The sequence below is a fragment of the Xenopus tropicalis genome, chromosome 4, assembly GCF_000004195.4.
Source record: "Xenopus tropicalis strain Nigerian chromosome 4, UCB_Xtro_10.0, whole genome shotgun sequence".
NCBI classification, from domain to species: domain Eukaryota; kingdom Metazoa; phylum Chordata; class Amphibia; order Anura; family Pipidae; genus Xenopus; species Xenopus tropicalis.
The window spans coordinates 11,201,002-11,227,929 of record NC_030680.2 but is presented as its reverse complement, the minus strand read 5'-3'; the positions used below and the strand labels follow the sequence as shown (position 1 = coordinate 11,227,929).

General features: G+C 47.3%; 1 protein-coding gene across 1 annotated transcript in view; it reads left to right on the top strand.

Moving 5' to 3' along the window:
- The window catches only part of ehf (ETS homologous factor), a 34,679-nt gene extending 27,716 nt beyond the window's left edge, over positions 1–6,963 (top strand). Inside the window, exons 8-9 of the mRNA XM_002937289.5 lie at positions 2,631–2,826; positions 4,591–6,963. Coding sequence (XP_002937335.2) covers positions 2,631–2,826; positions 4,591–4,690 — 296 coding nt within the window. The 3' untranslated portion in view covers positions 4,691–6,963. The remainder of the gene's footprint in view (positions 1–2,630; positions 2,827–4,590) is intronic.
- The last annotated feature ends 19,965 nt before the right edge of the window (positions 6,964–26,928 follow it).

The window sequence follows — 26,928 nt, the reverse complement described above, 5'->3', positions numbered from 1 at the left end:
AGATGGTGCCTATAGTAGCAGTGGGGGGATAATAGCCTCTGGGAAGGGACTGGGGCTGTGGGATAGCAGGTATAGTAAGGAGAGATGGTGCCTATAGTAGCAGTGGGGGGATAATAGCCTCTGGGAAGGGACTGGGGCTGTGGGATAGCAGGTATAGTAAGGAGAGATGGTGCCTATAGTATCAGTGGGGGGATAATAGCCTCTGGGAAGGGACTGGGGCTGTGGGATAGCAGGTATAGTAAGGAGAGATGGTGCCTATAGTATCAGTGGGGGGATAATAGCCTCTGGGAAGGGACTGTGGCTGTGGGATAGCAGGTATAGTAAGGAGAGATGGTGCCTATAGTAGCAGTGGGATAATAGCCTCTGGGAAGGGACTGGGGCTGTGGGATAGCAGGTTTAGTAGGGAGAGATGGTGCCTATAGTAGCAGTGGGGGGATAATAGTCTCTGGGAAGGGACTGGGGCTGTGGGATAGCAGGTATAGTAGGGAGAGATGGTGCCTATAGTAGCAGTGGGGGGATAATAGCCTCTGGGAAGGGACTGGGGCTGTGGGATAGCAGGTATAGTAGGGAGAGATGGTGCCTATAGTAGCAGTGGGGGGATAATAGCCTCTGGGAAGGGACTGGGGCTGTGGGATAGCAGGTATAGTAGGGAGAGATGGTGCCTATAGTAGCAGTGGGGGGATAATAGCCTCTGGGAAGGGACTGGAGCTGTGGGATAGCAGGTATAGTAGGGAGAGATGGTGCCTATAGTAGCAGTGGGGGGATAATAGCCTCTGGGAAGGGACTGGGGCTGTGGGATAGCAGGTATAGTAAGGAGAGATGGTGCCTATAGTAGCAGTGGGGGGATAATAGCCTCTGGGAAGGGACTGGGGCTGTGGGATAGCAGGTATAGTAAGGAGAGATGGTGCCTATAGTAGCAGTGGGGGGATAATAGCCTCTGGGAAGGGACTGGGCTGTGGGATAGCAGGTATAGTAAGGAGAGATGGTGCCTATAGTATCAGTGGGGGGATAATAGCCTCTGGGAAGGGACTGTGGCTGTGGGATAGCAGGTATAGTAAGGAGAGATGGTGCCTATAGTAGCAGTGGGATAATAGCCTCTGGGAAGGGACTGGGGCTGTGGGATAGCAGGTTTAGTAGGGAGAGATGGTGCCTATAGTAGCAGTGGGGGGATAATAGTCTCTGGGAAGGGACTGGGGCTGTGGGATAGCAGGTATAGTAGGGAGAGATGGTGCCTATAGTAGCAGTGGGGGGATAATAACCTCTGGGAAGGGACTGTGACTGTGGGATAGATGGTATAGTAGGGAGAGATGGTGCCTATTATAGCAGTGGGGGGATAATAGCCTCTGGGAAGGGACTGTGGCTGTGGGATAGCAGGTATAGTAAGGAGAGATGGTGCCTATAGTAGCAGTGGGGGGATAATAGCCTCTGGGAAGGGACTGGGGCTGTGGGATAGCAGGTATAGTAAGGAGAGATGGTGCCTATAGTAGCAGTGGGGGGATAATAGCCTCTGGGAAGGGACTGGGGCTGTGGGATAGCAGGTATAGTAAGGAGAGATGGTGCCTATAGTATCAGTGGGGGGATAATAGCCTCTGGGAAGGGACTGTGGCTGTGGGATAGCAGGTATAGTAAGGAGAGATGGTGCCTATAGTAGCAGTGGGATAATAGCCTCTGGGAAGGGACTGGGGCTGTGGGATAGCAGGTTTAGTAGGGAGAGATGGTGCCTATAGTAGCAGTGGGGGGATAATAGTCTCTGGGAAGGGACTGGGGCTGTGGGATAGCAGGTATAGTAGGGAGAGATGGTGCCTATAGTAGCAGTGGGGGGATAATAGCCTCTGGGAAGGGACTGGGGCTGTGGGATAGCAGGTATAGTAGGGAGAGATGGTGCCTATAGTAGCAGTGGGGGGATAATAGCCTCTGGGAAGGGACTGGGGCTGTGGGATAGCAGGTATAGTAGGGAGAGATGGTGCCTATAGTAGCAGTGAGGGGATAATAGCCTCTGGGAAGGGACTGGGGCTGTGGGATAGCAGGTATAGTAGGGAGAGATGGTGCCTATAGTAGCAGTGGGATAATAGCCTCTGGGAAGGGACTGGGGCTGTGGGATAGCAGGTATAGTAGGGAGAGATGGTGCCTATAGTAGCAGTGGGGGGATAATAGCCTCTGGGAAGGGACTGGGGCTGTGGGATAGCAGGTATAGTAGGGAGAGATGGTGCCTATAGTAGCAGTGGGGGGATAATAGCCTCTGGGAAGGGACTGGGGCTGTGGGATAGCAGGTATAGTAGGGAGAGATGGTGCCTATAGTAGCAGTGGAGGGATAATAGCCTCTGGGAAGGGACTGGGGCTGTGGGATAGCAGGTATAGTAGGGAGAGATGGTGCCTATAGTAGCAGTGGGGGGATAATAGCCTCTGGGAAGGGACTGGGGCTGTGGGATAGCAGGTATAGTAGGGAGAGATGGTGCCTATAGTAGCAGTGGGGGATAATAGCCTCTGGGAAGGGACAGTGGCTGTGAGATTGCAGGTATAATATTGAGAGATGGTGCCTGTGACTGTGGGACATATATTTTAAATTTATAATACTTTTATTAAATGACGATTACAGTATTTATTAACTTACTATGTAATTTCTTGAATAGATCCTCGTGGCACTCACTTATGGGAGTTTATCCGTGACATTTTGCTGACGCCAGAGAAGAACCCTGGTTTGATAAAGTGGGAAGATCGTTCAGAGGGGGTATTCCGCTTCTTAAAATCTGAGGCGGTGGCTCAGCTTTGGGGGAAGAAGAAAAACAACAGCAGTATGACCTACGAGAAACTGAGTCGCGCCATGAGGTACAAGCTGTGTTTGTGCGATATCTTGCAATTCATTGTTGTAACCAAGGAAAACTATACCTTCAGAATGGACCCTTAACCAGCAGATAGTTCATATAATATTAAGTGGCCTATTAAAGAATCTTACCAAAATGGGATATATACAGTATGTCAGTAAATATTGCCCTTTTTTATACTTTTTCCCTTGAGCCACCATTTTGTGATGGGCTGTGTGTTCCCTCAGAGATCACATGACCAGAAATAATGCAGCTCTAACTGCAACAGGAAGTAGTGTGGGAGCAAAAGGCAGAACTATTGGCTGATGTAGCCTAATATGTATGTGTGCCCTTAGTTTGTTTGTGTGCCCTGTGAATTGTATGATCCCAGGGGGATAGCCCAATGGCACATACTACTAAGTATATTTATATGAGTATACTCACATATGGGCCGTTTTATGTGGATTACAGTATTTTTATAGAGACCTATTTTGTTCTGTGGTACAATTTTTATTTAACTTTACCCTCTGGGCTGCCAGTGTGTTCTAGTCCCACTATCGGGGGGGGGGGGAGACAGGGTATAGTTGTGCCGGGTCCCATGAAAATCTGTTTTGGAAGGGTGGCCCATCCACGTCGCCGTAGTAATGCAAATTTCATATGTTTATGTATAAGGTTACATTAAAACTTACACAATTTACGTAACCTCCTCAAAAGTTACTTAGAAACTATGGGACTTGCCTAGAAACTTAAGAAACTGACGGAACTTGCCTAGAAACTTAAGAAACTGACGGAACTTGCCTAGAAACTTAAGAAACTGACGGAACTTGCCTAGAAACTTAAGAAACTGACGGAACTTGCCTAGAAACTTAAGAAACTGACGGAACTTGCCTAGAAACTTAGGTAACTTGCGTACAAGCAAAAGACAATGCAGAAAACGGGCAAACAGGGGCAAATTCCACTCACCCCCAATGAATTATACAACTTAAGGTAAATTCTACTTTCCCCCAATGAACCGACTGACATTTCAGCAGGGGAATGACTGCTTATTGGACCCCACAGCAATATCATTGGGCCCCTACGCTTATACAATTTATGTAACTTGTGCAAAGAAACTTGCATAACAACACGCATAACAACACGCGGGACCCGTGACCCTTTTGTGACATCATTGCGGGGCGGGCACGGGTCTATAAATACAGGGCAGAAGCTGGGTCGGGTAGGGTTCAGGTTGGGAGCGGGCGGTTAGGATCTGGCGGATCACTATAAGTTACGTATAAACTCCGCTGACCTCCAGTTAAAAGACTTATCACATTATTTTTACTATAGTTTTGCTATTTTTATGACCCACAACTGACTAGTTATTGGGCCCCTAAACTTACATAACTTTCATATCAAGCAATGGCAGCGCAGAGCGGGGGCAGAAAGTAAATGAAACTTAGGGCAAACTCCACTGACCATTATTTAGCACATTAATTAATTAAACTCTTTCTATGAACTGCTTATTGCAGGGTATAATGCACACACAGGGGCGTGGCCAAAATTTTGGCACTTGTGTTGATGGAGGCCACATATAAATAACTTGTACAGGGCTCCAGAGTTCCTGAGGGCGGCTTAGACCCCGCCCCTATTTAAGCTGCCAGCACCTTTCCCCGATGGGGTCCACATATAAATAACTTGTACGGGGCCCCAAAGTTTCTGAGGGCGGTTTAGGCCCCGCCCCTCTTTAAGCTGCCAACAACCCCTTTGCAAAGTTTGGTTTTCTTATTGACCCTCTGCACTATTTTGCCAGGTACTACTACAAACGGGAGATCCTGGAGCGCGTGGATGGGAGGCGGCTAGTGTACAAGTTTGGGCGCAACGCCCGTGGGTGGAAGGAGAATGAAGTCTGAAGTTCTGGCCCATACCTTGGACTCAAATACTATTTTATTTATGATAAAAAAAAAACCAAAAATGATATGAAGACTTTGAAGAAGGAACTCAGGAGTCAGTGCCAACAATTCTTCTTTTGTTTGAACAAGAGATACGCACACAGCATTCTGTGAAATGAGGCATTATGGGTCACTGCGATGATGTTAGGGGTCGATAGAACTTTGATATGGATGGGAGGAGATAGAAGGCTGAGACGGTGGGGCAGGAATCCGACCTCCAGCTGAGATGGTATGTGCTTGTGTATTTATAAAGTGCACTGCCACCTCCTGTACCACAGTAGGGCCAGCCCGACTATCCGTATGCCATCAATGTAATACACCAACTATCCTTCAGCCACCCTGCGGGGGTGATAAGTCAACAACCATCACAGGGCTGTGGTTGGCCAGCTGGATGTATATCGTTGCCATGACACCATATGGACCCATTCTCCCTATGCACATTACGGCGGACTCTGGGCAGGCCCCCTTTATACACTACTGCTTCAGCCAGCATTTCTATCTTTCCTATAATTGTCTGAAATATAAGAATAATGTTTTTTTTAATTGCTTTTTTTAAGCACTTTCAATAACCTTAGCTGTATTGGTGCTGTAAAGCCTATCTAACAAGCTGTTTAGACTCCCTTTCTGTCTGCCAATGACATTACTGGGAGTAAGGGATGCCAAATTTTTTTTCTTTGCAATACCAGCCTTCGGGTTTGGGGGGCGGGCAGTGATGTCACATGGGGACGGGCAGTGATGTCACATGGGGATGGGTGGTGGCATCACGGGAGGGGAAATGGGATGGCTAGGTGGGGCAATGGGTGCATGGGGAGGGTAAATGACTGTCAAGGGACTGATTTGGTACGGAGAGGGTCAGGGAAGGGAGTGTTTTATAGTTAGGGTTGTCAGCCTTAATTTTGCCCATTTGCTGGCTAGGCTGCAACTCTACTGGGTTGCAACTCTACTGGGTGTGGGGAGAGCAGATTAAGTGGATCGGTACAGACATATTGACCCATCCTGTTTCAAACAGATAGGAGTTTCATCAGCCAAGGTGTGATACTTTCAAAAGCCCCAAATGGTCATTCAGTTCAGCTGGCAGTGCCTAATTCAGTAGCAAGATCCATTATATCAGGCTATCCTTGGGAAAAAAGAGTCTGATCAGTGCTCTATTCAAAGACTATCCAGGCTCCAAAATGGCTGTCCAATATTGTGACCCTCTGTATCTATCTCTACTGACTTCATGCCTCACAGAATGGGTACACTGCCAGCCATTGGAAGGTTGAGGTGCATGGGAAACTGAATATCCCTAAACTATATGAAGCCTGACCCTTGCCAGTTGGCTCCATCACAGGGTGGTATGGGGGGGCACAAAAGGGTCTGTCCTTGCATAGGTGATTAACCCAGAGATTAATTGTGCTCCCTCAGCCTGCCAGGTCCTTGATTTGGTTCTGTAACTCGTGATGTTCATTCCTGATAGAAAACATGAGTCAGTGGAAAGTCCAGCCGCTCTTTATTGGCTGATTTATACTTTCCAGGGTCAGACTGGGCCAGAAGGGCACCAAGAAAAAACCCACCGGCCCAGACCTAATCCCTGATGGGGACTCCCTTGGGCTGGAGGTCCCCCTGACTCATTGAAGGTAAGTTTAATTCACCTGCGCTCGCGGTAGAGGGTCCGGCGGGTGGTGGGGCCCCCAGGTTGTCCCTGATACTTTCTGTCAGTGACAAACAGCATGAATCAGTTGGTTGCACCAAGAGAGCGGTTGAGGGAGCACAGCTCACATTTTTTTAAAATAAAATTCATTGCAGGTTAGTGAATATACTGTATATATTTGTTGTGCTATATTAAATATATATCTATCTCTGTATGTCTGGAGATCTCTCTATCTAGATAGGCAGATAAATATACTTATAGGTATATATGAACAGAATTTACAATACGTGTAAATGTGTATACTGTATATATATATATATATATGTGGCATTGCTCTACTGCTCTGAAAGACCCTAAATATGTGTGTCCAGTGGAACAATGGTCCAATAATAACACACTCCATGGCCTTCTGTGCAAAATGCTTTTTGGATATAAAAAATAATATTACAGGTGCCATGTGGTCGGACTTTGCCTTTAAATTCTAATTTGCCATGCAGGCAGGTACTGGTATAAATGTGAAGTATTTCCGAGGCAGCTGTTAAATGGTTAATGTGTTTTTATGGCTTTATAAATAAAAGGAACCGTGGATTATTGCATATTGAAATGTTACTATTTATAATTATATAATAATATAATTTAAACTCCCCGTTGCTGTATCGTCCAATTAAGTGTGAGGGGGCGGAGCATTAAATAAGGTCAGTAGCACAGGACACAAGTCATTGAATTCATTGACGCCATTCATTAAAGGTACTTGTGTGTCTGTCCCCCCCTTCTGTGCTCCTATTGACACCGGGGATCCCCCCATCTTCAAGCTGCTGGGAATTCTGATTGGGGCGCATTATGCTTGAAGCTTGTGGTCGCAACTGGGGGCAAATTGTGTCAATAATTGCCCTTTACACAAAACCCTAGTGGATCTGCCCCACCCAGGTCTGCAATTGTGTGAGGCAGGGGCTTGTACCCAATCAGAGGCAAGCAGATTGCCCCACCCCTACGTGGCTTCTCCCCTAAGGAAGAAGGGCAAGGGTAAGAGTAGGGTAAATAAAGGCTCTTGGAATTTATACAGGAGGTGACAACGTAGCTTTATATTACCCAGACCAGACATTGATGATAAACTGCAGGGGTAAATCGAGTTTGCCTGTCTCTGAGTGAGTGATCCCAGTCCCAAGCACAATTCAGCAGGAACAGCCCCCTATGTTTGCTCATAGCCTGTACAGAGAGATACCATAAAACTATGGCACATAGGGATTCCCTTGTACTAAGCGCAATTCAGCAGGAACAGCCCCCTATGTTTGCTCATAGCCTGTACAGAGAGATACCATAAAACTATGGCAGCATAGGGATTCCCCTGTACTAAGCACAATTCAGCAGGAACAGCCCCCTATGTTTGCTCATAGCCTGTACAGAGAGATACCATAAAACTGTGGCAGCATAGGGATTCCCCTGTACTAAGCACAATTCAGCAGGAACAGCCCCCTAAGTTTGCTCATAGCCTGTACAGAGAGATACCATAAAACTATGGCACATAGGGATTCCCCTGTACTAAGCACAATTCAGCAGGAACAGCCCCCTAAGTTTGCCCATAGCCTGTACAGAGAGATACCATAAAACTATGGCAGCATAGGGATTCCCCTGTACTAAGCACAATTCAGCAGGAACAGCCCCCTAAGTTTGCTCATAGCCTGTACAGAGAGATACCATACAACTATGGCAGCATAGGGATTCCCCTGTACTAAGCACAATTCAGCAGGAACAGCCTCCTGCCCATGTTTACTCACAGCAAACCAAACTATGACATACTTTTTTAGGCTTTAATTCTTTTTTAAATGGCCTGAAGAAATTGACACAGAAGCCAACCCCAGACCTGTCTGTTAACCCCTTAGGTGCACATGCTTCTCCATTAAATGAAAATCTGGCGACTGCGGCATGTACATATGAGATGGGCATATAACGTTGCTGCATGTCTGACCGGCTAGAAGAAGAACCGGTTGCGTCGGGGGGTCATATTTCCTTCATGGAGACAAACAGAAGCAGCAATGGCTCGGCCTGCGCCAACACAATCCCCGTCCCCTGCACACAACAACAACCTTCTCCCACAGTCTCACTCCGTGCATTTTGCCCAAAGCTTTGTTAAAGGGTAATAATACCTGTCTGTGGTTGTGTGGGAGCAGTCATACTGATACCAAGTCAAACTGAAATATTAGCCATTATTTTCAACAAAACTTTGCCTTCTAGGAGCAAATGTATTATTAATTAACCTCATATGTGCCAAACTCTGGTATAAAATCAGGTGAAAGTTCTCTTACAAGAGTAAGCCATATATCCTTCCCCTATAGACTTCGGCCCAAGATGGTTGATAGGGAGTAGAAAGCCATTTTAACTGTAATCTGTTTTTCTTCAGTGAAATAGCCAGTACTCTAACTGGAGAAAGCAAACCCTTTCCTATCTGGAGTGCCTTACCAACTAGAGACACTCAGAGCTATGATTCTCTGCAGTGATCTCATTCACATGTCTGGGGTTAATGTACTCATTTTCTGCAGTGATTTTACTGGAATGCCTGGGATTAATGTAGAGCTCATAACCCATTTTATGCAGTGATCTTACTGGCATCTCTGGGGTTAATATGCCCAATATCCCTTTTCTGCAGTGATCTTACTGAAATGTCTGGGATTAATGTAATGCTCATAATACATTTTCTGCAGTGATCTTATTTGCATCTCTGGGGTTAATGTGCCCAATAACCCTTTTCTGCAGTGATCTTACTGAAATGCCTGGGATTAATGTAGTGCCCATAATCCATGTTTTGCAGCAATTTTGCTGGCATGTCTGGGATTTATATGTCCATAATCCATTTTCTGCTGTGACCGTACTATTATGTCTGGGATTAATATGATCATGTTCTGGAGTGATCATACTGACATATATGAGTAATTATGGCTAAAGGGAATAGCCTTTTTGGCACTATGCCATGCTCCAAAATTTCACTTTCACCTTAGACTCCATATTTTTTTAGTTGGATCTGCTTGTCCATGTACATAGTGTAGGTGTGGGTGGTGGAACCTGGGGGGGGAGAAGCTGTGGTTATGTCCTGATTACTATCCTTCAGAAACACTAAGGGGCGAATTTATTAACACCATTGCAAACATCACAGGTGGTGTTGCCCATAGTAACCAGTCAAATCTTTGCTTTTAGTTTCTAACTTGTAGGTGACCATTTTGATCTAACTGCTAATTGGTTGCTATGGATGACATCACCGGTTCTAGGCTTGATCTTAGAAGGAGAAACCCTCAGCTCGAGGGATCCCATCCCTATGAAGAACTGCTATTGGGCCCCAAATGCCGAGCACACAATCCAGTCTTCCTGTCTGGTGCTGCTTACCCCATCATTGACTTATTACTTATTCTTATAATTCACTCCCTATAGCTGCCAGCAGTCCATATAACCCAGTGCTGTCATGACTGCCCAACGATCACAATATCTCATCAGTTACCGTAATGGGGTTGTTCACCTTGAAAATTTGCAATTGGTTTTCATTTTATATCATTTTTTCAGTTATTTAGCTTTAGTTAGCTCTCCAGTTTGGAAATTCAGCAGCTTTTCTGGTTGCTAGGGTCTTGTCTACCTTAGCAACCAGGCAGTGGTATAAATAGGAGACAGGCCTATCCGACCGACATCTGAAATTGCCCAGATGTTGGCCGTAGGGCCAAACGATGGAATTAGCCCAATATTGCTCACCTAATATTAGGAGATGATCTGCTCGTTTGGCGCCAAACGAGCGGATCTTACCACGTATGGGCAACTTTTACAGTTTTACAATGAATACAAGGTGGGTCTATTTGCTTAACAATTTACCTCCCCAGCTCCCTATAATAATACCCCCAGCTATTTGCTTTCCTATCCGTTGAACCATCAGTCAAGCGCAGCAGACGGAGAATTTACAGGGCACTTACTAATGTCTACCACTTTGCAGAGATCCTTATAAAACTCCCATTAGGATTTTATGGCCACAGAAGGAGGCCGAGAGAGTAACATATTAACCGTCGAGCTCAGCAACCCTTTAGTCACCGAGCGGGGTGGAAACCGACCGCCCTGGCAGAACAAAAAGTGCATCATCCTGTGCCGGTGATGTCACCTCAATAAATGCCATTTTCAGATGGCACTCTGGCACGGGCGCATGTTTATACAGAGGGCGAGGAATGGTGGCTCCTCCTACAGCTGTCCACATTAAGAAGGATGCTGCTTATCTAACCTTTATTACTTTGTGTTTTTATTGTTTTATTCAGTTGGTTGGTAAATCACTCATTCAGGGACATTACAAGGAAAATGTCTTGTTCGTAACCAGTGATAGGTGGGCAGGGCATGGGCATCTCCGGAAGGCCCCTTGGTTTGCTTGTGCTGAGCTCTGGGCTTAGAATCTGGCACATAATACACAGCAGTTTGCAGCATTAAGCCCTGGCACAAGTGCTCTGGATGGACCCAAGGGGGTGCACTTTTTTCCCCCATAGGGCTCCGGTTCTTATGGCTGTGCATGGATAAACAAACCTACATCTTCATTATTTACATCGGAGCCCCATCAATGGGTAATCGTGTTCTTTGGCAGCCTTGGCTCGTATGTATACATTCACATTTGCAAATGCTCCATGAGCACAATAACCCATTGTCCGCTGAGCGAAGGAGGGTGCAGAATAATAAGGGATACTGACATTTAAAGGGATGGTCATTTCATTCTTCATTTTGCTGAATTTCCTTGTCCTGATCAGCTATCCCTACTTCTCCACTCTTTTTAGCTCAACAATTCATTTTAGATGGGGGGCTTCTGGTGGTAATGTAGTTACACCATGTTTAGGCATCCCTAGCAACCTATTTCTCCATCAAATAGAAACTCCAACATTCCCATTGGCCCTACATTCACTTAAATCTTAGGCTCCATTTTGCAACTGGTTCCACTTAGAGAGCTTCCCTGTGAATGGGCAGAGGTTTAACCGGATGTAAAACTGTTGAAGCCAAAGAGAGAAGCACGGCGTGGAAGGAGTGTAGTTTACCGGAAGGCACATTGATACAGCTCCCTTGTTGGTGCCCGCTAGGTGCAGAATATGCCTTTATTAACCACCCACTTTCTTTTACTTGAGAACCATTCCAGTTGCTCATCTTTGATATTTATTCCCATACAGTGTTGGACTGGACTGGTGGTGGCCCCTAGGACACCTTAAGCACATGGTCCACCAGCCACTGTCTCCTCCTCTGTTTTCTAATGTTATCTTCTCGTCAGTTCTCATTTTCACTTCTAATTTGTTCTTTGCTTCTCCTTATCCTGCGTATCTTCCACCTGTCTTTCCACTTCTGTATTCCCTAACTTTTTGCTCTTACTTGCCAACATCCATTCTATTATTACCCCTTTTATAGTTGTTGTCTCCATTTGTTTTTTTGTTTTTTGTTTATTTTACTTCTACATACTATTGTTCTCTTCTCATCTCCAGTCTCACAGCCGCTCACTTTTCTCCCCTGCAATATTTCCCACCCCATTTCTCCTGTCTCCTCCCTTTGAGGTAGAGCAGCCATGAAGCCATTATTGTGGCTACTCCTACACAATTTACCATCATTCCTGGGTCCAAAATTAACACGTAGAACTGCACAGCAAGTTATTGAGTGGCCCCTGAAATTACTGTGTGGCCACCACACTCTGATTGGACAGGAAGTCCGGGTTGGAAACAGCCCATGGCTAGGGAGGAGAGCCATAATGTTGGTGGGACAATAAGCTCAGCTCTGTAGGCTAGAGACCTTTTGACATTCTGGTCAGGGCACATCAGGGGGGCACAGGGGGGGACAGTTGTCCTGGGCCCAGACGATGGTTGCTTTAAAGGGGGCCCGGCCGTGATACAGTTTTTTAGCTCGGGCCCCCTTTAAAGAACTCCGGGCCCTGTCATTGGTTCATTGGTGGCCAGCGGGAAATTTGATTGGTTGTGCCCCATGCGTCTGTACGCACGGGGCGCAACCTTATAAAATGTTCAGATGCAGCGGGGAGCTGGCACATATCAAGAGGACGCAGACGAAGGAAGTCGCCGGTGGGGGAGCTGGAGGATGCCGGAGGAAGCCGCAGGGGAGCTGGAGGAAGTAGCTGGGGTGGAGGGGGGGGGAAGATGCAGGGGAGCCGGAGGAAGTCACTGGGGGTGGATCTGGAGGATACTGGGGGGAGCAGCAGGAGGACGCTGGGGGGGTGCTGTGCAGATGCAGCGGGGAGCCGGAGGATTCTGGTGGGAGTTGGGGGGAAGCAGGAGGATGCTTGGGGGAAGTGGGAGCTGGAGGATGCTGGGAAGGACTGTGGGTGGGGAGCTGGAGGACCAGGAGGGGGGTAACTGGAAGATGTTGGGAAGGACTGTGGGGGGGAGCTGGAGGTTTCTGGTGAGAGCTGGGGGGGAGCCGGAGGATTCTTGGGGGGGTGGGAGCTGGAGGATGCTGGGAAGGACTCTGGGGGGAGCTGGAGGACCGGGGAGGGGGGTAACTGGAGGATGCTGGGGGCCCTGGCTACCAATGTTTTAGGGGGGCCCTGGCTACCAATGTCTGTGTGTCCTTGTACTGATGGGAGGGACCATTGGGGGGCAGGGCATGGGGGAGGGAGGTCCAGAAAATTTTGTTGTGAGGGGCCCCGTGATTTCTGATGGCGGCCCTGATTCTGGTGGTAGACTTTAACCCTGTTCTGGCAAAACTGGCAAGTTGAGCGGCAACTCTGAATATTTCCTTCCTTCCCTGTGATCCAGTGAAAGTTGCCGGAATATCCTGGGACTGCTAATTAGTGAAAGCTTCTGCCTCTCACCAGCAGTGATCCATTTCCATAGAACTTTACCCCTCCTCCTGGGCAAAGGGCAGGATCTGCGCCGCGGTGCCAACACCGTTCCTGTTTGTTTCTGAGTTTTTGAGGCAATCGCTGTGTGTGAAATAATCTGTTAATTGCTTGTTTGTCTAGGTATGTGTGTGTGAGTGACGCAAACAGAACCAGCTCGGCTAATTATAGCAAATGTCACTTTAATCCCTCAGTGAACACTCAGCAAAGGAATCAAAAAACATGAAATGAATGTGCCAATAAACGGCACTCAGTCCCAGGCCTACCAAACCCAAGCATACGCACCGACGTGTTGTAAGAAACCACAGGGAGATTTGGCAAGCTGAAACCATCATCACTATTCTGCTTAGTCACTGTTTGCTGAAACAATATGGCTGCCGGTTTGGTTCTTACCAGTGAACCCAAGTCCCTTTATTTATATAGAACTGTTTCCCATTTCCCACCCCGTTGGAGCTAACAGTCTGAGGTCCATATAACATTCACACACACTCAATTTCATTAACCTGCCTAGATGTTTTTGTAATGTGCCTGGGTGCCCAGGTCCGAATTAAACTCAAGACCCCATCGTTGGAGAGCTAAGCACTGACTCGCCATAGTATTTTTCAATCCAACAGGGGTTGGGTCAAGTCTTGTTGATGTGATATCCCTTCCTGTTGGTGGAGCCTCAACAATGTTTGTTTCTCCCGAGATTTCTCCTGAGAATCTTGTGGGCCCAGGATGACCCTAATTATAGGGTATGTGGGGTCTTGCAACTGAACTAAGGACCAAACTGGAATATATATCACTAAATATTGCCCTTTTACAACTTGAGCCACCATTTAGTGATGGGCTGTGTGCTCCCTCAGAGATCACATGACCAGAAATAATGCAGCTCTAACTGTAACAGGAAGTAGTGTGGGAGCAAAAGGCAGAACTCTGCCCATTCATTGGCTGATGGGGCCTAGCATGTATGTGTGCCTTGGCTTGTTTGTGTGCACTGTGACTCCTATGATCCCAGGGGGCGGCCCTTCATTCTTAAAATGGCAGTTTTCTAGTTAGGATTACCCAATGGCACATACTACTAAATAAGTATATTTTTATGAATATGGTTTATTTAGATGAAGCAGGGTTTCACATATGAGCTGTTTTATGCAATAAAGAGCCCTACATTGTTTAGAGTGCATCATTTTCCTATAAGCATTAGTTCCTGGCCAACCCCTAACCTTTTTGCCCTTACCATTTTGCACCCTTCCTTGTTGCCCAATGTCTGATTGGATGACGTGCAAAATTACATTCATGTTTCTCTCACCTTGTCAGGCCTGTTTGTATTACTCTATTACATCTTCTACATAAGCAAAATGCCACGGACTCACAGCGCTCACACCAAATGCCGACTGTGGGCAATGATCTGCATCCCGGCAAACTCACCGAACTCACCCAAGGTAATACAACTAATGAATAAAAGGCCAATGTGCCTGGCAGGCTGGATATGAAAAGAGTATGATGGAAAAGGAATGAAGAGGCCGGGCAGATAAGCCCAGGCTCATATCGACCCAGTGCGGATAATTGTTCTCCCATTTGTCAGGCACGACCCGTGTCCTTTATGACAAAGAGCTTTTTTATTGGTAACCCAGAATCAATGTCAGACAGTAACAGATGGTAATACACCGGCTCGGGTTATGGCTTTGTATGGGAGAATCCTGCCAACGTGTATTTACAGCCTATGGAACATATAATGATATTAGAGGGTACAGAGACGTTGTATGAAACTCTAAGGCAGGGGTCCCCAACCTTTCTTACTCGTGAGCCACAGCCAAATGTAAAAAGACTTGGGGAGCAACACAAGCACCATAAAAGTTCATGGAGGAGCCAAATAAGGGCTAAGATTGGCTATTAGGGGCCTCTATGCACCCTATCAGCTTACAGGGGCTTTATTTGGTAGTAAATCTTGTTTTTATTCAACCAAAACTTGCCCCCAAGTCAGGAATTCAAAATAACTCCCTGGTTTGGGGGCACTGAGAGCAACATCCAAGGGGTTGGGGAGCACATGTTGCCCTGAGCCACTGGTTGGGGATCACTGCTCTAAGGCAATGATTCCCAGACTGAGGGTCTACCCCTTCTATAAGTGGGGCCAGGAGCAGCGGCAGGGTTAGTTTGGGGGTGATTTGGGGACAATGATTATTTGTTTTCCTAGATTCTCTCGCTTGAAGGCCAAAAAGAGTGAGATTTGGTGCAAAAATGTATTTGCTGCCCTAGATATGGCTACCGTATATACTCGAGTATAAGCCGATCCGAATATAAGCCGAGGTGCGTAATTTTAACTAAGAAAACTGCAAAAACTTATTGACTTGAGTATAAGCCTAGGGTGGGAAATGCAGCGGCTACTGCTAAGTTTTAATAATCAAAATAAATCTATAAAAATTACATTAAAGGAACAGTAACACCAAAAAATGAAAGAGCTTTCAACTAATAAAAATATAATGCACTGTTGCCCTGCACTGGTAAAACTGGTGTCTTTGCTACAGTAACACTACTATAATTTATATAATACGCTGCGGTGTAGCCATGGGGGCAGCCATTCAAGCTGGAAAAAAGGAGAAAAGGCACAGGTTACATAGCAGATAACAGATAAGCTCTATAGAATACAATAGTGTTTTATCTGTTATCTGCTATGTGCCTGTGCCTTTTCTCCTTTATATTTTAGTTACTTTTATATACTTTCATTTTTTGGTGTTACTGTTCCTTTAATTGAGGCATCAGTGGGGTATGTTTTTCAATATTTATTTCAAAGAATAACAGTAAACTAGCTCTGTAAGTGGAGAAGAGGGTCAACAAAAACAATATGAGTGCTACCCCACGCTCATTGCGCGTTGGCAAACTGGCAGCAGACCCGGTCCCGGAGGAGATGTAAGGGGAAATAAGTATTGCTAGTGGGAGCCTAGGCCAGGGCACTGGAGGGTCTGGTTGCAGGTGGCCTAATTTGCACACAAAGGACAGAGGGTGCTAGTCTATAGGGACCCATGGCACCCGACTCGAGGGTGACTTTTTCAGCACATTTTGGGTGCTGAAAAGCTAGGCTTATACTCGAGTATATACAGTAAATGGTTGATACACCAGTGTTTTCCTAAACCTTGGTACAGCTGAAGGGGCCACGACCAATCGGGGGGCTCGTAAAGGCTCTAAGGCAGATGTGTAATTATAAAGAGGCAGATTGTAGGGGACTGCTTACTCTATAGATCTAGAGGACCCCCCTCCCCCCCCACTGCTCTGCTACCTGGGAGCTAGCGGGCTGCGTGGGGCGATGTGAGGAGTGGGTAGGGCATTTGGGGAGGGGGGATGTGAGGAGTGGGTAGGGCATTTGTGGAGGGGGGATGTGAGGAGTGGGTGGGGTATTTGGGGAGGGGGGATGTGAGGAGTGGGTGGGGCATTTTGGGAGGGAGGATGTGAGGAGTGGGTGGGGCATTTGGGGAGGGGGGGACTTGAGAAGTAGGTGAGTGGGAAACAGGAGGGGCAGATGGGTAGTGCTTGTGTTATGTGCTGGCACACTCCAAAGATTTTTTTTGTGGGGGGGCCCAGGGCAGTCAAGGTACACCACTGTTCAAAGGTGACTATATCCTTATATTTTGCAATAGAGATTACATTATTTCTTATAATACACAGTTGACACAGGACCTCTTAGTCACTGTTAACAACTGGTAACATCACTATTCATCAGTAAATATATATATATATATTATAATAGTGTTTACTATATATATATACAACAGCACCTCACTCCAAAATGCTAATAGATAGCCCAAAAGCGACTGAAATGTCGGTTATACATGCAATTCACTTCAGATTGCTTTGAACAATAAGACCCTTGGTGCTGGTTGTGTTTTATTTTATATTATATATATATATGCCCATAGTGAGAAGCCATTATTGGAGCCCCATTAAGATTCCAGCAGACCGTTCCATCTCCTGTACGTAGGGGTGGGGATGTTCCTATGTACATTGCACGGCCTTTGTATTCCCATATACACCTGTGTACAGTACACTGTGTGTCTTTGGCCCATATGAACTCCCCTCCTTAGCTTGCCTTGGCACTAATCCACACCACAAGTTGTGCAATGGCAGGCCTGCAGAACATAATGGGGAGTTCATGGGAGACTCGGGCTGCCGCTCTGTGTTTGTATGAGCAGGGCTGTAATGTTGTATATATCACTTAGCAGTGACAAGGTATGACCCGAAATATTCTCCCATGTCCCATATTCATCATGCTGCACCTTTGTGCCACTTTGCCTCAGTTCACCCCAGTTGTGGGTTGGGTAATCATTAGCCGGGGAACACTCGCCATCTGTATGATACAGGCAGTAAAAGCAACTTGGTCAGGGGTTCATAATGCACTGGGATGGGTCAGACATTACACACCTAACTCCCCTAATTCAAGTGAAATGAAAGTGTAACTAAAGAATTAGTGCAGAAATACTAAACTTTGTGCTATCGGGTTTCTGTACCAGCCCAAGGCTCCCACAGCCCTTTATCAGTAAAGATCTGTGCCCCTGAATATGCCTCCCAGCAGCTGCCTATCTTCTATTCTGCTGTGCCACTGGGACAGAATGCTCTGTTATACAGATAGCTAGAATCTCAGCCATAAAGCAGGGCAGGACTGCTGCTTACAATGGGGGGGGTCAGATAGGATCTGTGCCACTGTGACAGAATGCTCTGTTATACAGATAGCTAGAATCTCAGCCATAAAGCAGGGCAGGACTGCTGCTTACAATGGGGGGGGGGGGGATCAGATAGGATCTGTGCCACTGGGACAGAATGCTCTGTTATACAGATAGCTAGAATCTCAGCCATAAAGCAGGGCAGGACTGCTGCTTACAATGGGGGGGGGGGGATCAGATAGGATCTGTGCCACTGGGACAGAATGCTCTGTTATACAGATAGCTAGAATCTCAGCCATAAAGCAGGGCAGGACTGCTGCTTACAATGGGGGGGGGGGGGGATCAGATAGGATCTGTGCCACTGGGACAGAATGCTCTGTTATACAGATAGCTAGAATCTCAGCCATAAAGCAGGGCAGGACTGCTGCTTACAATGGGGGGATCAGATAGGATCTGTGCCACTGTGACAGAATGCTCTGTTATACAGATAGCTAGAATCTCAGCCATAAAGCAGGGCAGGACTGCTGCTTACAATGGGGGGGATCAGATAGGATCTGTGCCACTGTGACAGAATGCTCTGTTATACAGATAGCTAGAATCTCAGCCATAAAGCAGGGCAGGACTGCTGCTTACAATGGGGGGGATAGGATCTGTGCCACTGTGACAGAATGCTCTGTTATACAGATAGCTAGAATCTCAGCCATAAAGCAGGGCAGGACTGCTGCTTACAATGGGGGGGATCAGATAGGATCTGTGCCACTGTGACAGAATGCTCTGTTATACAGATAGCTAGAATCTCAGCCATAAAGTCATTTATTACAACTGGTGACTCTTATGGGCAAGTACTTTGTGTCTCTGGGTGTAAATCCTCTTTAATACACGGATGTTTACTCACTCACACAATTCCTCCGTATTCACGTGCTGTTCTAATAGAAAAGCTCACCGAGTCCAAACCGCGGCAAACAGGTGCCTGGGTGACCTCATTGCATTGTCCAACTATGGGGGGGTCCCTTCTTCAGTATTATTATGGGTGCTGCAATAATCCCCAAAAGGCATTTTTATATGGGGAGACTACTAATAGGGTGGGGATTAATGATATATTCATACAGTGTCTGACAGGTGCATTGATATTGTATTAAAGCTCTGGAGGCAAAGCAGATGCCCTACTGCTCCCGGGTAAATAAACACATTATTATGGAGTAAATAAAACCCAGTTTCACTGCACTAAAAGATTTGTAAGACTAATTGATTTGGGCCGAAGGCGTGATAAATCGCCTTCTATTCTCACCCGCAAACCTGAATTTCAGCTCTAGGGTGGGGAGATGTGAGGAGTTTGAATTTCCAGATAATTAAAACCACAGATATTAAGCCGGTGACACACTGGTAAAACCAGCATTTCCCTCTGATGTCAGCGGAGCCGGGACAATAACAGTGTTTATTGGCTTTTAGGGCCACGGCAGTCTCTTTCAGCACTTTGGGGCTGCCCCCCCACAGGGCAAGTGGCAAGGGGGGGCTCAGCCTGAGGGCCAATAGGCAGACAATATGGGAGAATGGCCCTTTGCTGTCCTGAATATGACTGAAAGCCCAGCTTAAAGGGCAGTTAGGTTGAAATTGGGGCTGAAAATGTATTTTCCACCCTATTCCTAATACAATGGCTGAATAACTGATACTTTCCTATATTTATACTTTCATTGTGAGCTTAGTGAAGGGCAGTTTTCAGTCTAAGGTTTAGGGTAAGGCCAATGCTGGGGTTAGGGAAGGCCAGATCTTAGTCTAAGGCTTGGGGTACGGCCAATGCTGGGGTTAGTGAAGGCCAGATCTCAGTCTAAGGCTTGGGGTACGGCCAATGCTGGGGTTAGTGAAGGCCAGATCTCTGTCTAAGGCTTGAGGTACGGCCAATGCTGGGGTTAGGGAAGGCCAGATCTCTGTCTAAGGCTTGAGGTACGGCCAATGCTGGGGTTAGTGAAGGCCAGATCTCTGTCTAAGGCTTGAGGTACGGCCAATGCTGGGGTTAGTGAAGGCCAGATCTCTGTCTAAGGCTTGAGGTACGGCCAATGCTGGGGTTAGTGAAGGCCAGATCTCTGTCTAAGGCTTGAGGTACGGCCAATGCTGGGGTTAGGGAAGGCCAGATCTCTAAGGCTTGAGGTACGGCCAATGCTGGGGTTAGTGAAGGCCAGATCTCAGACTAAAGCTCAGGGTATGGCCAATGCTGGGGTTAGGGAAGGCCAGATCTTAGTCTAAGGCTCAGTGTACGGCCAATGCTGGTGTTAGTGAAGGCCAGATCTCTGTCTAAGGCTTGAGGTACGGCCAATGCTGGGGTTAGTGAAGGCCAGATCTCAGACAAAGGCTTGGGGTACGGCCAATGCTGGGGTTAGTGAAGGCCAGTTTTCAGTCTAAGGCTTGGGGTATGGTCAATGCTGGGGTTAGTGAAGGCCAGTTTTCAGTCTAAGGCTTGGGGTATGGTCAATGCTGGGGTTAGTGAAGGCCAGGTCTTAGTCTAAGGCTTGGGGTATGGCCAATGCTGGGGTAGTGAAGGCCAGTTTTCAGTCTAAGGCTTGGGGTATGGTCAATGCTGGGGTTAGTGAAGGCCAGGTCTTAGTCTAAGGCTTGGGGTATGGCCAATGCTGGGGTAGTGAAGGCCAGTTTTCAGTCTAAGGCTTGGGGTATGGCCAATGCTGGGGTTAGTGAAGGCCAGTTTTCAGTCTAAGGCTTGGGGTATGGTCAATGCTGGGGTTAGTGAAGGCCAGATCTCAGTCTAAGGCTTGGGGTACGGCCAGTGCTGGGGTTAGTGAAGGCCAGATCTCAGTCTAAGGCTTGGGGTATGGCCAATGCTGGGGTTAGTGAAGGCCAGATCTTAGTCTAAGGCTTGGGGTATGGCCAATGCTGGGGTTAGTGATGGCCAGATCTTAGTCTAAGGCTTGGGGTATGGCCAATGCTGGGGTTAGTGAAGGCCAGATCTTAGTCTAAGGCTTGGGGTATGGCCAATGCTGGGGTTAGTGAAGGCCAGATCTTAGTCTAAGGCTTGGGGTATGGCCAATGCTGGGGTTAGTGATGGCCAGATCTTAGTCTAAGGCTTGGGGTATGGCCAATGCTGGGGATAGTGAAGGCCAGATCTTAGTCTAAGGCTTGGGGTATGGCCAATGCTGGGGATAGTGAAGGCCAGATCTCAGTCTAAGGCTTGGGGTACGGCCAGTGCTGGGGTTAGTGAAGGCCAGATCTCAGTCTAAGGCTTGGGGTACGGCCAATGCTGGGGTTAGGGAAGGCCAGATCTCAGACAAATGCCTGGGGTACGGCCAATGCTGGGGATAGTGAAGACCAGTTCTCAGACTAAAGCTCAGGGTATGGCCAATGCTGAGGTTAGGGAAGGCCAGATCTCAGTCTAAGGCTCAGTGTATGGCCAATGCTGGGGTTAGTGAAGGCCAGAACTCAGTTTAAGGCTTGGGGTACGGCCAATGCTGGGGTTAGTGAAGGCAAGATCTCAGACAAAGGCTTGGGGTACAGCCAATGCTGGGGTTAGTGAAGGCCAGATCTCAGTTTAAGGCTTGGGGTACGGCCAATGCTGGGGTTAGTGAAGGCCAGATCTCAGACAAAGGCTTGGGGTACGGCCAATGCTGGGGATAGTGAAGGCCAGATCTCAGACAAAGGCTTGGGGTACAGCCAATGCTTCCTGTTGACTTTAATGGCAACCAACTAACACTACTAGAAGCGGCAATTATTGGCCTCTTTTTGTGCCAGTGAAGTCTGAAAGTTCCCATTAATGACAATGAGCGGTTGGCCAAGGTTTCTATTACCCAGTGTTCCCATACACACAGAGGGAAAATGAATGTACCCCAATGTGGGATGCCACCAATCACAGTTAAACATACTGGCACAGGATTATTTAATGGCCATTGCCATACCTACAGTATTTTTACAACAGAGGGGTTTGGACTTTTTGGGTTCAGATCCACAGCATTAGCCCCAGACTGGGCCCTCCTGTTGTCTGTATTGTGTCTCCCTACGTGGGTTAGATTAATAATTTGGGAACTGAAGCCTTATTATCAAACTCCATGTCCCAACTACTAATAAAAGATTTTTGCCCCAAAAAAGTAGAGGAAGCTTCACCTTTGTCTGTCCCAAAAGCTGTCTGATTGGTTAGAAAACAGCCAGCACCGTGTCAGACAGCAGAAGGGATGACAAGGGGTTAACGACATAATAGCCTTTTAGCGCCAGCGGAAATCCTATCAATTCATTGCCAGCCTTCCCAATTACCGTAGTGCCAGGCGCTGCAACCCTATAATCCGCCAATTAATTCGCTGCCCCCGGGTGACTGCAAAACGCTGTTAATTTAATTTCCTCTATTTTATAACAGCCGCACTTATGCAAATCCCACGGTAAATATTTGCTGCTTGGATCGTGTCATAACAAGAGAGAACATGGCTGATAAATGAGAGAGATACAGTCTGATCACTATGTTGCTGTTTATAACTGTGGCCTCTTCCTCCCTCTGATGAGCCGCACTGTGCTAGGTTTGCTCAACAGCACCCTCTAATGGCACCAACACGTACAATCAGCTGTGTAAAGGTGCCCATACACTGTAAAGGTGCCCATCCATCTTAAGATTGTGCCAAGCAAACGGATCTTCTCCCAATATCCCCCACCTACGGGTGGGCAATATCGGGAGAATCCAGGCTAATTCGATCGGTTGGCCGAATTATTACGGCGGGCATAGGCAAAGTTGGTCCGGGGACTGCATCAATGAGCCAATGCGATCCCCGATCCGAATAAATTTTTTAACCTGCCCGATCGAGATCTGGCCGATTTCAGGCCAGATATCGCTCAGGCAGGCCCGTCGGTAGTGCCCCTACAATTAGCTGCCGAATCGCTCTAAAGCTGGCCATACACGTGGCGATCTGACGATGTTTCGTGCGACCATCGGTTGCACGAAACATTGTCAGATCCGCCACACACCATTCAGGGCTGAATCGGCAGGTAAGGAGGTAGAAACAATAGGATTTCTACCTCCTTCTGCCGATTCAGCGCTGAAGGGAGATTTTGGTCAGACGCCTTCTATGGCGCCCGATGAAAATTTTCAAACTGGTCCGATCGGCGAGTCGGCCGATATTACATTAACATTTATTTATAAAGCGCCAACATACCCCGCAGCGCTGTACAATAAGTGGGTTTCATACACTGGACATACAGAGTAACATATAAAGCAATCAGTAACCGATACAAGAGGTGAAGAGAGCCCTGCCCAAAAGAGCTTACAATCTACAAGGAGAAAGGGTTGAGACACAAGGTGTGGGAATGGGCATGACCAGAGTTGTGAGAGGTGTGGCACAGGGTGTTGCTAAACTAGATTAGGGTAAGCTTCTCTGAATAAATGTGTTTTTAGAGATCTCTTGAAGGCAGAGAGATTGGGAGAAAGTCTGACAGTTTGTGGGAGCGAATATCAGCAGCCTCCTGCGATATTGGTCGACTCGCCGACATACCATACACGCACCGAATATCGTACGAAACGAGGTTTCGTACGATATTATCGGTGCGTGTATGGCCACCTTAAGGGACCCATATTGGCAGCTAGAATTGGCCGTGTATGGGGACCTTAAGATCCGCTCGTTTGGCGACTTCTTCTCCCGACCTATAGGTGGGCGATATTGGGTTAGTTCAATTGTTTGGCACTAGGGCAAAACTATCTTATTAAACCGGTGGGCATAGGCACCGTTGGTTCGGATATTGTAAAAAAAAATTACGGCTTGCACTGCATTCCCCCAGTCACTCTGGATTAAAAGTTGACAGCTCCGAGGGTTCAACAAGGGCACAAATGAGACATTTATGAAAGGCACTGCCATTGGAGGGAATGGCATTAGCCAATCAAGCAGTCTGATGGAAAAGTCTTGAAGACACTCCTTGCCTGAGGGCAGAATGCCAATGGTAAAGTTTGGTGGCGGAGGAATAAAGGTGCATGGTTTGGGCCCCCTGGTTCCAGTAAGACCATAAGGCCACAGGGTGCAATGATATTCCTGACAATTCCATGCCTCCTACTTTGTGGAACAGATTGGGGGGGCTTTCCTGTTTCAGCCCAATAATGCTCCCTACACAGAGTTAAGGTCCCCCATACATGGGCCGATTCTAGCTGCCGATATGGGTCCCTTGATTCGGCAGCTTATCCGCCTGTGTAGGAGCACCGATGGGCCTGCCCAACAGATATCTAGTCTGAAATCGGCCAGATATTGATCGGGCAGGTTAGAAAATCTAGTCGGATCGGGGACCGCATCGTCTTGTTGATATGGTCCCCGGACTGACTTTGCCTATACCCGTCGGGGTTGCCCAGATGGGAGGAACCTGCCTGCCTGAACTCAACCCAACTGAACCCCTGTGGGATGAACTGGAACCCCAACTGGCCTGATCCCCAACATCAATGCCCAACCTGACTGTGGCTGAATGGGAGCAACTCCCAGCAACACTGTCCCAACATCTAGTGGGAACCTTCCCAGAATAGTGGGGGCAGTTATAGCAGCATTGGTTTGGGAATGGGATGTTGGACAGGTACCCCCAAACTTTTGACCTTATAGTGTATCTCTTCTAATCTCAAGGCTCCCCCTGGGAAAGATCTACTGCTATAGGCAGTTTAAGGTATGACACCTTATATATTATAGAGATAAATTCCATATAGAACCTCACACTTTTGCACCCACTAACAAAGGACCTCTTTCTATTTTCCATATTATTATTATTTGTCTCCATTTGTGCCGCACAAAGGGAGGGCAGGGCTTGGCCTTAATAACAAAGGGGACAATAAACCTGTATTGATAATAAACACATACGGATAAATAACAAAACACCTGTCTCTCCCCTATTGGTGTCTCTCCCTCTCATTATATAAGATGATCTGTATGTGCGATTACTAATCCTATGTCATGTGGTGAGTATTGTTTTTGTGTTGGTTTTGCTTTTCAGAACTATAATTTGCCTTTGGTTATTCCTTTATTCACCGCCAGTCCCACATGAGACCGTGCCACACTATGTGGCGTCTCCTACAGGGCATTACACAGACCCCGGTGCCACCAAGTGTCCATGACTTGGCCCACTGCCCATAAAAGTATATAATAAAGTCTGTGTGTGGCAGTGGGTGCCAAGTTGTGCCCATCCAGGGCGGTGCAGGGCCCACCAGGGATGCCGCATCCCCCTAACCCCTCCACAGGGGCCCCAGCTGAGGCTCCCTAACCCCCCGCCGGGTCCCCCATCCGACGTCCTCCCCTGAGCGCTCGTAAGATGAATGCATCAGGAGAGGAACGGTCGGTCGGGGGAGCGCCGCTGGGGCCCACCGGGTATTTTCCTAGTGTCCCGGCAGCCCAGTTCGACCCTGTGCCCATCAGTTCCCAATACACATAAGGCTTGCACTTGGCACAGGTATTTCTTAACAGCTGCCCTCTACCCACTTGTGCACCTTAAAGATGTACAAGGAAGGGGTGCCCCCGTCATTTGTGAGCATCACTGGCAACTCGCGTATCTTTAATTTAGGTTGGGGGGCCTATTAATAATGCCAACCCAACCTATCTCTCCTCCTGGAAACCAGATACACCCCTAGGTATTCCACAGATCACTTAAGGTGGCACATACCCATCTATTGTACGGCACTGAGCAACGCTTGGCACTTTTATCCATTGTTGGAACCAATAGCCTAAATAAATGGATCTGAGTGGCTCCTCTCGCTTCCACACCCACCCATGCAATGAGCCCCACCCACGCAATGAGCCCCACCCACACAAAGAGAAGGAGCAAGAGCTGATCAGAATTTCCAGTATGGACAGAATGACTGACGTCTATTATCCCCACCCCTATGGTGTCATACACACCCAGTATGGTGGTTAGGGTTGCCAACTGGCCGGCATATTACTAGCCTAAATGGCAAAACACCCAGCAAGGACGGTAAGGCGTCAACCACACAGACCTAAAGAATGAACCCAAACAGGAGCCACACACAGGGACCACAGCAGGGCGGCTGCCCCAATTATTATTAGCCGCAGTGTGTATATACTATAGTATTATTGTCACACCCTGTGGTTTATAATAAGCGGGTTAGGTACCCTGCTATTGGTCAGGTGTCTATGCATTCTTGATATCACAGGATTTTTCCCCAACGGATCACAAGATTATATATATATATTTACTGTATACATAATATACAGTTGGGTCATTTCCCTATGGGACCAAACTGTAAATTATATCCTTATAAACGGTGCTTAGTGACGTCATCGGTTATAATCGGAACTTAGTGATGCAATTTCTGTCACATGACTCACTTAAACTTGTAGAATATAATAAAGTACCCCCTGTTGTAAAATATAAGGATATTAGAAGTCACCTCGGCATTCCATGACCTGTATAAAACCCCCACTGATACACAGAGTATATTTGTCAGAGAATTTGCCAGAATTCTCCACGTTTGTTGACTTTGGCATCAGGAATCAAACTGAATCCGATGCGCTGGCCAATCAGAACTCGGCTTTATCAGCCTCACAATATGGCAGCCAGAGGAGTAAAGAAGGGAGGTGGCGCAGCCGGAGTTAATCCATCACACAGGCATCTGGCAGCGGCGGGTACATTTGCAGTGAATAGCAATCCCCGGCCCGCGGTTCATGCCTCGGAGGGACAGGGCTGTGAGGAAGTGAGCGGCCAATGGCGAGTACCCGGGACGCCGGGGCAATTAGTACATGCAAATTTGTCATTGTTGTGTTACACTTTCAGCCTTGTCTTGGTTACACCCACCCGCAATGTGCGTCTGAAATTCTTCATAATGTGTGTGCAACAAAACCAATGGCACCCAGTCACTCTCGGCCTTATGGGCAGCAAATTCCTTTCTATAATAGTTCCCCTAAGCTTCTCATCTCTTAAACATCTGCAATTAGCGCTAAATACACTGATTTCATGTACTGTACTTACTGTACCTGCCCAGCGGGGCAGCAACTCTATAACAGTAATGATCCAGGTCTGCACAGTTCTTCCCTGCAGCCCCCCATCTTGTATCTTGTTAGGCCTCTCCTTTGTGTGTCAGTGGCACTGTACATGCTCAGTGGGCTCTGGGCTGCTGGGGAGAAGCTGAGCTTGGGGGGTGCGG